This window comes from Frieseomelitta varia, unplaced genomic scaffold (assembly GCF_011392965.1).
Source record: "Frieseomelitta varia isolate USP_RPSP 00005682 unplaced genomic scaffold, Fvar_1.2 scaffold_219, whole genome shotgun sequence".
Lineage (NCBI taxonomy): Eukaryota > Metazoa > Arthropoda > Insecta > Hymenoptera > Apidae > Frieseomelitta > Frieseomelitta varia.
In genome coordinates this window covers 346,437-361,768 of record NW_025109945.1, presented here as the reverse complement: position 1 = coordinate 361,768, position 15,332 = coordinate 346,437, and the positions used below count along the sequence as shown (strand labels likewise).

At 39.9% G+C, this 15,332-nt stretch overlaps 1 protein-coding gene across 3 annotated transcripts in view; it reads left to right on the top strand.

Moving 5' to 3' along the window:
- LOC122527456 (neural-cadherin-like) overlaps window positions 1-15,332 on the top strand; it is a 267,240-nt gene that overhangs the window by 130,763 nt on the left and 121,145 nt on the right. Inside the window, exon 1 of one of the 3 annotated variants that reach the window (XM_043651671.1) lies at window positions 886-1,043. The exons of the other annotated variants lie outside the window; for them this stretch is intronic. Coding sequence (XP_043507606.1) covers window positions 992-1,043 — 52 coding nt within the window. The 5' untranslated portion in view covers window positions 886-991. Of the gene's footprint in view, window positions 1-885; window positions 1,044-15,332 lie in introns of those variants that run through there. 3 annotated transcript variants of the gene reach the window in all.

Below are 15,332 nucleotides of genomic sequence, written 5' to 3'. Positions count from 1 at the left end.
TGTACGCGAACGTCGTGGCACACGTCCCGCAGACCGCATTCCAGCGATTCCAGCGTTCCCCAGCGGTACACGGTGACACAGTATATTGACTGAGGGGTGGATTGTGCGCCGGCGACTGATTTGCCGCGGCTGCGCGAATCTCGGCCTTCGCGTACCTACCTACCAGCTCTCTGGTACCGCTCTCGGTACTCGCTCCGAAACCGTGCCCTCGTGACTCGTCCGGTACCCTCCTCGGCACCGGTCGCGTATCTACACGCCGAGCGGCGATCTCCACCATCTCCGTCGACGTCGACGCCGACGCCGACGCCGACGACCTTCTCTCGCTGCGTGTTCTCCCCGTTCTCCACGCCGTCGCGCTACCACCACCACCACCACCACCACATTTCCACCACCACCACCACCGTCAACCTGCCACCACCTTCTCTCACCCTTCTCTCACTCAGTCGCGCTTCTCACTCCTTCCACTTTCGCTCGTCGCTCGAGCACACAGCCACGGCACGGCGGCCTCCAACTGCCGGGATAAAAACATGTCGATGACAGGCGTCGCGCGGGACACAGCGATACACAGTGAGTGCCGGTCCGCTCTCCTCGGATAGATAAGAGAGAGAAACGGCGGGGTTCTCTCGTTCTCGCGCGGCCTCGCTCTTGCCTGTGATTCACCGTGTGAATTCACGTTCGCGAGAGTGATCCACGCGAGTGATTGAAGCTGCGACTTGAAGATCAAACGTCACGGAGAGATCGTTGGTTCGCTCTTAGTTGCCAGTTGCCCCGTGCAAGAAGTTTTGTTGGTGATTGTTGTATACTGTGCGAGAGACGACGTTGGAAATCGCGCGCGTTCGGTGGTGAGCTGCTGGCCGCAGATTGTCCAGAGGCACTGTCGTCAGTGTGTGTCGACGCGGCGAGCCGGTTACAGTGTCTGTCCTGTGTGGTCGTGCCGCCGGCCTACGATCCTCCTATTGGAACGTGCCGTTTATGTGATGAACGTGGTTTAATGGTTGATCCGCTAAAACTCTTCTGGGTTATTACCAACAGCACCTACTTAGGTACGTCGCGCGATCTAATCGCGCTAAATTGTGTCCTTGTTTTCGTGCGTTCGCGAAAGATCGGGAACGAAAAGAAAAGAAAAACAAAAGAGAAAACGGGGGGGGGGAGGGGAAGCTGTTGTTTTTTTCAAACTCGAGGGAACTCGACAGTACACGGTGACTTTCGCGAGACTTTTGACGATTAACGAGCTGGCTGTCGTCCGAAGACGAAGTCGCAACACGCGGCACCGGCTTCCCTTCGCCTCTGTCCCAACAGGTGACGAACCCGCGCGCCCACAGTTACAGAACCAGACAGGGAGGAAAGTTTTCACGGTCTCGTGAAACTCACGCGTAGCAACCCCCGAACTCTTCAGTGTTCGAACTTCCGCCAGTTCTACCCCCTGAATATTTGAAACGACGACGATGACGACTCGTTTCACCCCGACGAAACAACGTTGCTCTCGAGCTCGAAGGAGCTCGAAGGAAGATTTTCGAACGTCAACGCGAGGTATCCGGCGAACGTCGCTCCCGATTTCGAGCGGAATCTATCCGCTTTCCCGTCCTCGCGTCCGGTCATCGATCGTCGCCCGTTATTTCCAAAGGAAACAACGTGCACGGCCGTACGTGTAGAACGATGCCCGGTCCGCACAATTGGGATATCGTTCCATTCAGCCGACGGGAAATCAATTCGGCTTGGTAATTACCGACGGCCAAGATGTCGTTTCGTACGGCAGCGTCCACAGTACCACTGGGACTGAGAATGAATCTTTGAGGGATTGGGTGGTGTGTTCTGCGATTTTCAAAATGCGCGCGAACGCAAATCCCATTTCGACGAAAGCGACTCTCTCCTTTATGGGATTGGAAAGTTCTCTCGCCGCTTTTCGCTGGGATTTTCCTCGCGAGATTTCATTCGGCTACGGAATAATAAAATTAGATGCTCTAAAACCGGAGGATGCATACAACGACTGGGCTAGTCGTGGGCCTCTCAAATTTGATTACAAGTCGTAATTTCTCGTGCTTCACCTCGTGGCTTTCGAAGTTGCGTACGATTTGTACATCTTGCGAGCGTCGACTCGCGTCCTGGACGTTGAAAACTCGAGGACAAACTTTGGGAAACTTTCTCTCTTAGGAGAGAAGCTTGCCCCTTCCTTCTTTTCTTTTTCTATTTTTTTAATTCTCCGACGACGGAAGACGTCGTCAAACGTCGTCAAAATTAATTAAAACGAGACTGAATTCGAGGGTTGAGAGTCAACGGAGAAAATTGATCGATGGTCGATTGAAACGGTTGAAAATTCAGTCGTTTGTTTTTGTGTTTTGCCTACCGAATTATCTTTCTTCTAACGACGGACGTTGAAACCGATTTTTTTGTTTCTGTAATTTTCCCTTTCGTTCCCATTCATACGACTCGTCGAGTGTGCTGCTTCGAGACTGATTCGTATGGACAGTGGTCCTTTGTGAAACGACGTTTCGTCAATTATACTGTTTGCTGTTCTGAAAAAAAAAAGGTGACACAGCTTGAATATTATTTTCCAACGAAGAACGCGAACATGAGAAATTCATTTGATTTCGTTTCGCGAATTTTTTTCCCGATCTCACGCAGCGATGCGTTCGATTTAAAAATTATCGAACGTTACCCGTTTCGTGCTTGCGCGCGGACTTTGAAGTTCAAATCCGATTGACGACTTTGTTTTCCACTCGTCCCACCCCTTAGGAGCGGCACGAAGAAACAAATTGCTTCGTTAATTTCAAGTTTAATTCAGGCGGTAATAATTTTCGGATAGTTGGCGTTTATAGAGATTTAATTAAAAAGCAGCGCGACGTTAAGTAGGGGCTCGTTGTTCAGCGAAAATTGACAATTAAATAATTAAAGGAGGGGAGGGGAATGTAAACTGCGCCGCGCCAACTGCGATTTTATCAACCGAGCTCTCTGTTAACGTTGTCTCGCATTGTTGAGCTACATCGTTGTCCACCATTTTGTTAGAAAATTATACCGATGTTGCGTTAACAACTCGAATTACGCCGACACAATTGAATTCCACCATTATTGAAACAAATATACGCGTATAACGTTGCGACAATCAGTTCCCTCGAATAGCACAAACGCTCGAAACGTTTTTGGTTGAAAAGAGTCGAACTCGCCAGTTGTTTTTTTTTTTTTTTTCTTTCTTTCTTTCTTTCACGACCAAAAGTGAGATTTATTATTAAAACAAGCGTCGTTGAGAAACCAAATACGATCGCAACGCTACGATTTTTTTCGTTAACTGACGAATGTAGGCAAATTTTCAGGAAGAAAATTCACGTTTACGGGTGTTTAACAAAGTTTCACTCGCACGACGAGAATTGAATCGCTGGTTTCGGCCGACTCTCGAATCCTTTTATTCTCGAAAGGTTTTTTCCTTGAAAGCGCCTTTCATCGGCGCGTGGCTAATTTCGGGATAACCGCCTCTAACTTCTCCTGTTTATTAATCAGAAACTGCTGACGCGCCCGTTTTTGCGGTAATTAACGCGGCCGACTTTAATAAATACGGGGAAATCATTAACAACGACGATCGTTTTGTTGCTTGCTCATCGTAGAGCGATCTTTCATCGCATTTTCAATTCAACCAAGAACACAAGGGGGGGAGGACATAGTTATCGATCAGTTGTCAAACTTTGTGAAACAGAATCGTAGAACGATCCGGACTCTCGAAATCGTGGGAAAACTCTTTTCCCACGATTAGATCTGCCTTTGGAGCTTGCTGTACAATTTTTGTTTCGAGCCACGAGTCGTGAAAAATTCGAAGAAAAACCCGAACGTTTCGTCGTTTTTAACTCTTGTTCGAAATTCAACGAAACGGCGAGGGTGAAAAAAATGTCGCGCAACAAGTTTCGAGAGGTCGTTGCAAAGAGGATTTCAGCCACGGAGAAAGAATTTTTTTTCTCTCCCCAACTTTTCCAGAGGCGTTTGACAAAACTTTTACCATTTTCGAGAATATCCTTGCTTTTCCAGCATCTCTGCGAGAAACTGTAACTGCAGGTTGGTCCTTAGTGTCGTCGACATCAACGCACGCTAATAAATTACTCTCATTTTTCATGAGATTATTCCTTTCCTTTTGTATCGCTCATTTCACTGACATTTACTTCAATGACGAAATTTTCAATGATCGAACAATTATTCTCTCAAACGATCAGTTCTTCGTTTGTTTGCTAAATAGTAAGGAATTTTCATAATAAATTATAATTCGTCGAGAAATTTATTTATCGTTGTTCGAAAATAAAATAAATTAAATATAAACAAAATGTTAATCAATTAATTAAATATAAAGAAACAAATAATATAATGTAAATTTCGTCGAGAGTCTGTCAGACTTCAAACAATTTGAAACAAGACCGAATTATTCCTGCGATTTATATTCTCAATTTTTCACCGATTGCGCGCCAATGTTTCGTACCAGACTTTGGCAAAATGTTCGTGCATCGGGCATCGTGATTCGTCGTCGATCGCCAATCAGCATATCGGTAATATCGTTTGTAAGCTACGGTTACAGGGGGAGCGAGAAACTTTCGCGAGCGACTTTATCGACGTTGCGAAACTCGATCGTAAAGAGAACGAAGAGATAACGTTCACCGGCGAAACGACACTGCCTCTATTTGTATCTCCCCCCCTCGACACGTGGTGTAAAGCAACGAAAGGAACGTTCAGTCATCGCGTTTGTTTCCGTTTCACTGGCACACTCGAGTGATTTAATCCCTTTACGTGGTATTTTTTCATCTGACGCGCGCGCCAACTTGCTTCGACGAAGATGAAATCTCAGGCAGAGTCGAATTTCTCATTTGCTTTCTCTCTCTCTCTCTCTCTCTCTCTCTCTCTCTCTCTGCGCTTTATGTAGAAATCGAATCGTGTTAATTAATAGTTTAATGACCGAAGTGAATATTATTAATACTATTAATATTATGTTAACGATTTTAGCGCGTCATCTAGATACTTTAGAGATACTTCTCTCGTTTTTCTTGAGCAATTCGATCCTGTATCTAGGGATCAGTTTCTAACAGATTAATATTATATTATAGTATTATTAATATAATATATTATGATATACTATTATATTATAATTGTGGGTTATATTATAATATACTATATTAATAATACTATAATATAATATAATTATAACTATGTACAACTTAGTTATTTTATACAACTATATTACATTATAAGTATTATTAATATTATGTTAATTCATGTCTTCTAACATAGACACTTTACGGATTTTCCTCTCTTTAGATCCAAAATTTACGAGAAAATTAAGCAAATCTTGAGCAAATTTTACCCAGAGTATCTAACGTAGCCGATAAGATCATTAAAGGCTCTGAATCTCCGACTAAACCAGAGATCGGAACAAAAAGAAGTTATAAAACATAAGAAGAAATTTTTCGGGACAAAAATGTTATTCCCGATCTCTGGATTAGTGCATCTCTGAAACAATGCTTTATTGTTACCATTTCTCTCATTTTTTTCCTCGCTTAATGGGCTTTAAATCAACAAACAAACCAAAACGAGCGAACATAGAAACGCGCGTATCCTCGCCGAGAAAACAGCCGAGAAAAATTCCACCGTTTCGCAGCCGGATCGCAAGGGGGAGGAAGATCAATCTTTGGCGCGCGATGGAACAAGTTTTTCACGTTCGCGAAACGCGCGGAAAACCACGTAGCTCGCATCGACCGTGAGCCAAGCAAACAAACCGCCTCGCTCGAGCTTGTTGCCTGCTCGGACGGGTCGATTCGTTGCCGAAGACACTCGATGTTTGACAAGGAACGAGGAACGTATCGGTCGCGGTAATCATCCACTGTCTGAACAAAACTTCATCTCGATGACGCGAGAGATTAACTCTAATTGTACGTCAGACTCTTACAATTAAACTCTTACAATTAGCTGTGAGTGACGATTTTTTTTTTTTTTTTTTTGCGTAGAGTATATTCGTCGTGCGAGAAAAGTAACTACAATTTGTTTAATTGATTACTTGAATTAAATTTCGTGAAAAGTACGAAACATATCTGTAAACGTTTTCAACGTTTTACAATGTTCTGAGGCTAGGCTTTTCCCAGGCTGATTCAAAGTTTCTCTCCCTTGCGCGGACCATAACGAGTGACCGAACCGTATATTACAATAATTCGTCGCTTTCTTTTTCTATTGAACTCGTCGGTATGATATCACTGTAGATAGAAATTTATTACTTTAGTTTGCCTGGGTTGTATTTAAATATACTTAAAACTGAGAAAATGTTGCAATTTGAGACGAAAAGTTCGTCATTCTGGCGCAAGAGGTCAATACGCTGTGAATTCTTTCTCGAAGAAAACCTAACCTCTTAGCTCTTGAAGAAACCTAACCTCTTGGCTGTGACTTACTTCGCTTACTTCACTTCGTTTCAAGTTACTTAAATCTAATTTCTTGCAGGAAATAAAACACATTTGTAAATTTTAAACGTTTTAGAATAACTCGAGACTAGTTCCTTTTACATCGTTTCCAAATATATTTTCTTGCCACCATCGCTTATGTTGCGCCATCTTGCGCGACTTGTTGCAACTTGTCAATCTGGATACATATATAATTTCTGTGCATATACTGGAAAAAATCATGTTTCAGACGGTATTCATTTTCATCGTGTGAAAAGAATAATGGAAAGCGCGTGTAAACTTGCTGCTGGAGTGTATTGAAAAAAAACCATTGAACTATATCCAATTGAAGATGTAAACTCAGCACATGTAACATCAGTTAGCCCAGATACGTTTCATATTGGAAAACATTTACCAGATTACGTACCAAGCAGATTACATTGTCAAAAACTGAACTCGCATGAAGATGTTCGCTGCGTTCAAAATGTAATCTAGATATTGGTGCTCGACGTGCAAAGTGCCATTATGTGTGCCTTGCTTTCAGAAATATCATTCCGAAAGAATAAATTCAACTTCTAATTTCTTTTCGTTCTTTCCAAATATTTAAATCTTGTAAACAGTATTAATTAAATTAAACGATAAAATTATTGATTAAAAAAAAAATTTAAAAAGAAAGCTAGTGTCTCTTCTTTGCAATTTAATTTCAATTTCACAGTAGCTGCACACACTCTGCGTAATCATCATTGCGTCGTTCCAGCCACGCGACATACAGCTTTTTAAAAGCGACACCACGGCCGAGAAATTAATTGCAGGACGACGCTTTTTCGTCCGACTCTGGCAATCTTCCGAAAATTCCCAAAGAGATCGTGGTATCTCTCGTCTTGCGAGAGCAAAAATACGCCCTCCCGATGAGCGAGAAGTATCACTTTTAAATTTCGATATGTGTGGAGGAAGAGGCGAACGAACGAAAGGGATATTAGGCGTCGACAAAGGAAAACACGGTGGTCGGATGCACGCGGTATTAACAGAAAAGGGGCGGGAAAAATAGGAAATATGGAGGAGGAAAGAGGGAAAAGAGAGAGAGAGAGAGAGAGAAAAGTAATCTCGAATCGAGAAAGTGTTATCCGCCGTCATTGTGCCTGATGTGTATCACGGAGCAAAACTCCGTGGACGTACGTGAAATTGGAACCGGTGCAGAGCTGTGGCATTCAACAGGAGATAATACGCGCTCCCGTATCGCGTTGGTAGCAGGTGAGATCGATGCCAGTTCTCGAGATGCACGTAACAGTGTATACGTGGCTACTCTATAGATTGCTGAAAGCTTCTACATCCCTCTCTCTCTCTCTCTCTCTCTCTCTCCCGCCATCTTGTTCTTGCAACCGCCAGCTCTCTTTCTTGTCGATAAATCGACGGCGGAGTGCTCTCCCCGGAAGATCTGTTGAACGACTTTCGAACGACCGGATAAATCATTCATATGCTCGCGTTTGTCCGGAAACACGACAGCCTCCTCGGGTGAAGAAGGTGGGAGGGGGTGTGGTAGGTGGGATCGACTCGAAGGTGGATCGATCCGTGGTTCCTCGTCCTCGGCGAAGCGTGTTCGAACGTTGTTCGCGCAAACGGTTGCGTTTTCGCGCGTTTGTTGTCGCTCGCACGGAAAAGCAAACTTCCCCCTCCCGTGCGGCGCGCCGACGTTCTCCAGCCTCTTTATGCTCATATTTCACACTTGACAACGCTGATAATTCTGGCGCCATTCTGCGACAAACGCCGGGCGAAAAATACGGATCCTCTGCTGCTGCTAACGAACGAAACCGCGTGCGAGATTCGAATGCAAATTCGTACGAGTTCGGGTGACTCGGCGAGTTAACGAGGGAGAATACTGGAGGATACTCTTCTTCGCCCCTCCCGTGACTTTGTGACCCCTTCGAAATTTGTGAAAATTTTGGTTGGAAGTGTGTTCGCGAGAGAGAGAGAAAGGGGAGAGTGAAAAGGAAGAATATAAAATATAAAATATGAAAATATAAATATAGGAACAATAATAATATAAAATATAAAAATATAAATATAGAAACAATAATAATATAAAATATAAAAATATAAGTATAGAAACGATAATAATATAAAATATAAAAATATAAATATAGAAACAATAATAATATAAAATATAAAAATATAAATTTAGAAACAATAATAATATAAAATATAAAAATATAAGCATAGAAACAATAATAATATAAAATATAAAAATATAAATATAGAAACAATAATAATATAAAATATAAAAATATAAATTTAGAAACAATAATAATATAAAATATAAAAATATAAGTATAGAAACAATAATAATATAAAATATAAAAATATAAGTATAGAAACAATAATAATATAAAATATAAAAATATAAATATAGAAACAATAATGATATAAAATATAAAAATATAAGTATAGAAACAATAATAATATAAAATATAAAAATATAAATATGGAAACAATAATAATATAAAATATAAAAATATAAATATAGAAACAATAATAATATAAAATATAAAAATATAAATTTAGAAACAATAATAATATAAAATATGAAAATATAAATTTAGAAACAATAATAATATAAAATATAAAAATATAAATTTAGAAACAATAATAATATAAAATATGAAAATATAAATTTAGAAACAATAATAATATAAAATATAAAAATATAAATTTAGAAACAATAATAATATAAAATATGAAAATATAAATTTAGAAACAATAATAATATAAAATATAAAAATATAAATTTAGAAACAATAATAATATAAAATATGAAAATATAAATTTAGAAATAATAATAATATAAAATATAAAAATATAAATTTAGAAAGAATATAAAATGATATAAAATATAAAGAACAAGTATTGGCACACCTGGTTTTTTTTTGGCGATACACTTATGGAAACAATATTTCCGTGAATAGTATGTATAGTAACGCAACGTGTACAGTAATTTCTAGTAACAGTTGTACAACAGTAATAGAAGAAATGTAAAAATCTTGTCTATACAAAGTTTGTACAAACTTTGTATAGACAGAAATGGCAGACATATTGAAATACGAGTACTGCGCCATCTTCTGACGACTACCACAATGCCATCATTGCTAATTTGTTCATACTTTGTAACGCACTGTTGTCCATCGTTCATTTTGTCGTTACAGCTTAAGGCTATATAATTATTGTTACAATTGAAGGCTAACTATGAAGTCTTATAACAATGCTTTATACGTTTATATGGCTTTTCATCTTCTTTTGACTTATGGAACACCCAGTATATAACTTGTACCTATTAATCTTGATCTTGACGAATGAAAATTGAAAATTCGAGTCCACATTCTATTTTCCTTTCAAATTTCGAATTCTGTGTGAATTACGAGTGTAATTCCATATTGTAATTCAAACAATCTACACAAACAATCTTGTTACATTAATCTATATCGTTATTAATCTTCATCTGCACCTAACGTGGTGAAAAGTTATCAAAAATATTGCAAAATGTATTTTTGTAAGTGTTGAAACGTTGTCGAATGACATCGCGCTTGTTTTCAAATCGTTAAAAATACTATATTCTATATTCTGTTCAAACACAATGTACAATTGCGAAAAAAAAAAAAAAGAAAAAATAGCCAATACTGCCAATGTCAATATTTCTTCTTTTTTTCGATTCTCGAATTTTGATGTCGCTTCTATTATTATTCTCTGTTACCTACTATATATTCTGTTATTATAAGTCATTATTGGAAATTGCTGTATGTTGCTTTTGTACACAGAGAACTATTTACGAATACAGATTTTGGTAACGTTTTCGCGTCGATCGTTCCCACAGAAATATCACAAACGAAACTAGGAGCGCGCCAATATTCATTTGGGATCCGCTCGTTGCGTGTATTTTGCTCGAAAAATTGAAATCAATTCAGACATCTCAGAGAATCTTCGAATTACACTCGAAATTACTTTCCCGCGAATTGAACGGAGTTTCGTACAGTTTTCCTTGGTAGTCACGAGCAACAGCTCGATTCTCGCTTCTCGGCTCTTACCACTTTGGGAATCTCCAATTACCAGACAAGTGAAAATCCACTAAAAACGAAGACGACGGTGGCGTTCGATCGAGGAGCTTCTCGATTAAACCGCAACTTCCGTGTATCGTGCGCGTTTCCTACCCTCGGATCGTTATCAAATCCAGGTAATTAGCGTAGATCGGATTCGAAGGCCAGTGCAAGGCAAACTCGAGAAATGAATGGTTCGATCGAGAAATAAACGGAATTCCCGCGAGCGAGAGTGCGTTACGCTCATCGTCCACCTGTCTATGAAACCTCGATCGTTTAGCTGCAAAATCCCCGCCCGATAATCCCGTTTACTTTGATCTCGACGTCCACGATGGACAGATGCGAAGCGACAGATCGGCGATTCTAGCCGTAAACATCTGACGAATTCCCTCCTCGTTTCCACAGCTCCTTTCATAACTCTAACGCGTGCATTATTCCGTAAACTGCTGCTCGCTCGTGAAACAGGTTCGAGAGGAACTTTTACGTTTTTTCTTTTTTTTTACGACGCACGAATCGTCGAAATAAAGTCACTTTACATTCGCGACATTGCGTACGTTTGAGAGCGTTTGCGACAGGTTCGTTACGATCGATCACTTCGAACTCGAAGATTCGCAGCAATTGCGAGCAATTGAGGGTTTATTAGTTAGCCTCGAAGCTAATTCGTAACTTCCGTGTTTGCGTTTCGAACAAGAACAAACGCAGGCTTCTGCCTCGATTTCTGGAAATCCATGTGTGAAATCTTCATTTGCGTGCTACATTTGATACGGTTTGACATAGATTTGACGACACTTGTACAAACCAAATATTCAATTCAGAGTAATTTCACAATTCAAAGGATAATTTCATTAATTCTTGTCGCGTGTTTCACCTCTGTGTAAAGCAGATACACTTGGTTCGTCACGAAACAAATTCAATTCAAATTGACGTACTTTCATTATTCGATGATTATCCCACGACAACGATGTTTGCGAATCTTTTATATAACTGACAACTTCATCAATCCATGCTAAAATAAGTCCGTAATTTCAACGACGGATTAAATTAATGAAATTAGTATTTCCTTATATTTTATTTAAAAAAAAAAAAAAAAATAGGCGAGAAGAAACTTTTGGCCCACCCTGTACATTAACGAGAAAGAAAATTCTCTTCAATTCACTTACCCATCTCAAATCCTATTTCAAATTCCACGGCGGGGGAAAGAAATTTCCTGCTTAGTACCAGTACACGGAAGGAGCTTTTGGAATTGCACCATTTTCTGAGCGTAGGTGTCAATATCGCTAATCTGGGTCAAGCTGGGAGTGTATGCACCAAGCACGCGTGTATATTTCGTAAATAATACGCAGCATGGAAGACGACAAGGCAAGTCGACGGGAATTCTAACCGCAACGGGAAACCACGTTGCTCGTTCACTGAAGGTCTGTTGACCAAAATTTTCCGCTATTGCGCCGAGAACCAGAGTCACTTCGTTCCAAATATACCTTTTCTCCATCGGCGGTCGTTACTTTCGACATTTTTTTTTCTTTTTTCTTCTTTTCTTTCTTTTCGATAAAAGGAGGAAGCTCGATCAAATTGTAATCACCACGGGATTGTTAAAGAAACTCGCGTACGCGCTCGTTCCTCTTTTGTTGCGCATCGTTTCGCGAGAACGAAAGAGCTGAGATAAGATTTCTGTGCAGAAACGACGAACGAGCGCTGCTAATAACGACTTGTTACAATTATTATTTACTACGACGAAGATACTTTCAGACGGCGGGTTTTATGAATAGCCGACAAATTATTCTTCCTGGTCTTGGGCTATTTCTTCCTCGCCGCGGGCTCTACGGTCATTCAGTCTGGCGATTCCTCTATCATGAAAATTAGTTTCCTGTGCGTTCCTTCTCGTCACGTCGCGCGAGCAGCTTCTTCAATCTTCCTTTAATCTAGCTGTGTTAGCTAAAGCCAAAGTGGGGACACTAAGACCGCCAGTTCGCCACCTCTAATAGATTATTTTTTATTAATAACGCGTCATTGTCAAGTTAGGGTTTAATTCAATGTTTTGATAGTTGCTCGACCATCGACAATATTAACCTTCTAAGGACTGGGTATTTAAATCCTAATTCGCTAGTGAACGGATTTAAATCGCCAGGCGAAGTTTAATTTTACATGTTTTTTCATATAAATTATCGTAGTTACTATATTTTCAAAGTTAATCAAATCAAATAGACTCAAGCCACTCAAAACAAGAAGAAAGAGACTGTCGATATATCGGACATTCGGCTTTCTCAGATATTATATAAGTGTCGATATATCGGACGTTAGTACTTAGAAGGTTAACGCAATCGTTCGTTAATTAATACCAACGAATGCAATTCGTAATTGCGCAAGATATTTTTATTCGCAAAAATTAACTTTTCGGCCAAATTATCTTTCACATTTCTCATGTGTAGATAATTTGGAGAATTCACAATCAGGGTCAACGTCGATTAATTTCGATTACGAGAAGTTTTTTCTAAAAGATTATGTATCAGAGTACGAACTTCGAGGCGAGAAATCATTTTCAGCAGGTGCAAACTCAGATTTTCGTGACGCCGGCTGACAACCGCTGGCGAAAAGAAGTCACGTGACGTGTTAAGTAAACCAATGAGCGGGGCGATTGACTAGAGAAGTGGGGGCGCGAACCGCCAGTTCGCCACATATTTTTCATCGTTTCCTAGTCGATTACGATAACGTCACTTCTATTTGAAATTTACAAAAGAATCCACCCAAACAGTAATCGCATTACTGTTAAACTATTAACAAGAACAATTTTATTCTGTTATATACACCATTAACAAGAATAATTGTTTTCATCTCTTGGAAACAAAGTGTACTGTTATCAAATTCAATCAGAAATCTATATATGCCAAAGTTTCTTTTCTTTCTTTCTTTTCTGAAACATTAACTCTTTGCACTCTACTGTCTATATTTTTCTATCTATAGTTTCATTACATTTATTTGTAGAATAATTATTCTTTTCTATCAAATACATTTCCTATCAAGTATAAGTTATTATTAAATAAATTTTCAAACTTGATTTCCCCGAGAATGAAGAAAACCTTTTATTCTTCCTGTTCGACGTATTTTTTTTCACGCGGGATCATCCTACTTGCTATGGACACTCTGTGCAACAGACATAAACTGCAGCGTAAAATTTCGCAGCAGGATTGGAATTAAATGTCTTAAATCAAAGTCGACCTACAGATACGTGACACTTTATCTCGCGCACAAATGTAACATTGTCCGATGCTTTCGATTGATAGTCTCAAAGGATCTGTTTCTTGTATCAGAGACAAGTACAGGCGGCGCGTGATACGATAACGTCAAAGACTCGAAATAAACCCAGTCCTTACGGCGGGATCAACGAGTAACTCCTTGGCCGGATGGCTGAGTCGATACGGGGATATCCACGGAACGTAAAAGCCATACGGTTTAGCATAAGCCGTTGCAAATCCGGGAAATATGAAAGCCAAAATTAATAGAGCTTACAAGGAATTCGCGGCGGACGTGCCGTGACTTTTATGAACGCGTTAGAGAGAGGTCGCGCGCGAATCTCGCCGATGGCCTGAAGTTATTTCGAACGTTATCTCGATTCCAATTATATTCACTCGCGAGACCGCTGCTGGCTCGTTTCTGCTTAATTAATTAATCCCTTCCTCCCTCCCACCCCCTCCCCGCACTCTGTGTAATTCGACAGCTCGTTTGAATTCGCATCGCAAAAATGTTCTTGAAACTCGGCCAGTTGGACGGCTTAACAATAGGAATATCGATTCCTCATAAAGGGAAGTTTATTGTACCGTGCCCGACTGAGTGTAACTCTTTCTCTCTTTCTCTCTCTCTCTCTCTCTCTCTCTCTCTCTCTTCCCGAGTTATTAGCAATTTAAATATTTCCCGAAAAACCAAGCAGTACAATTCGCGAACCACACTCCGATGAACTTTGTGCACGCTCCTTTTCTTCCTACGTTCCCCTTCCTCTTCTTTTTCCCTTCTCTTTTTCCTTCAATTAATACGCGTGCTTTCGATATCTACAACACGTGCGCGCATTGATGTATAAATCGGGGATTCATGCTGCGGCGTGTTGCGAACGTGTTGCGAAATTAAAAATTCTTCCTCGAGGAAGCTCGGACGCGGGTGGTTCTCAAGTGGCGACGAAGATTCTGGAAAAGATTCTCGCTTCGCGAGAAATTACGTTCGATCGAGTACGAAGGCACGCAAAATTTTGTTCTTACGCTCGTTGTTGAATCTTCGAGCACTGTGAATCGTGAAATGCTTCGATTCGGAATGAATCGAGTAGCAGAAAGCGAGTAGACTTGCCTTTTTGACATATAATTAAAACATCGAAGCAATTAAAACACTAAATATTACTTATTTATTCGTATTTATTTCTTCTGTTTGTTTATTCTGCATTGAATTGTTGGTGCACGTACTAAAAATTTAATAGTAACTTTGAGCTTTACTTCGTAATATATTTAACAATCTAGTAAAGTGTGATATAATTCGAAACATGGGTCAGTACATAAATCTATGGTCACATTTCTTAAATTAGAATTCACTTACGTTTAATTCAAGTGAGATTTGTTGCGACATTATTATCGATAACATTCACCGAACATCTTTTCTAGGTTAGGTTTGATTCGAGCAACGTGAAGTAAGCGCCTATAGGCGCCAACAGTAGCCAAGCAATTAAACTCTATTTGATGTACCTAATAATTTAGTAAAGTGTGGTATAATTCGAAACATGGTTCAGTACATAAATCTATCGTCACATTTCTTGAATTAGAATTCACTTACGTTTAATTCAAGTGAGATTTGTTGCGACGTTATTGTCGATAACATTCACCGA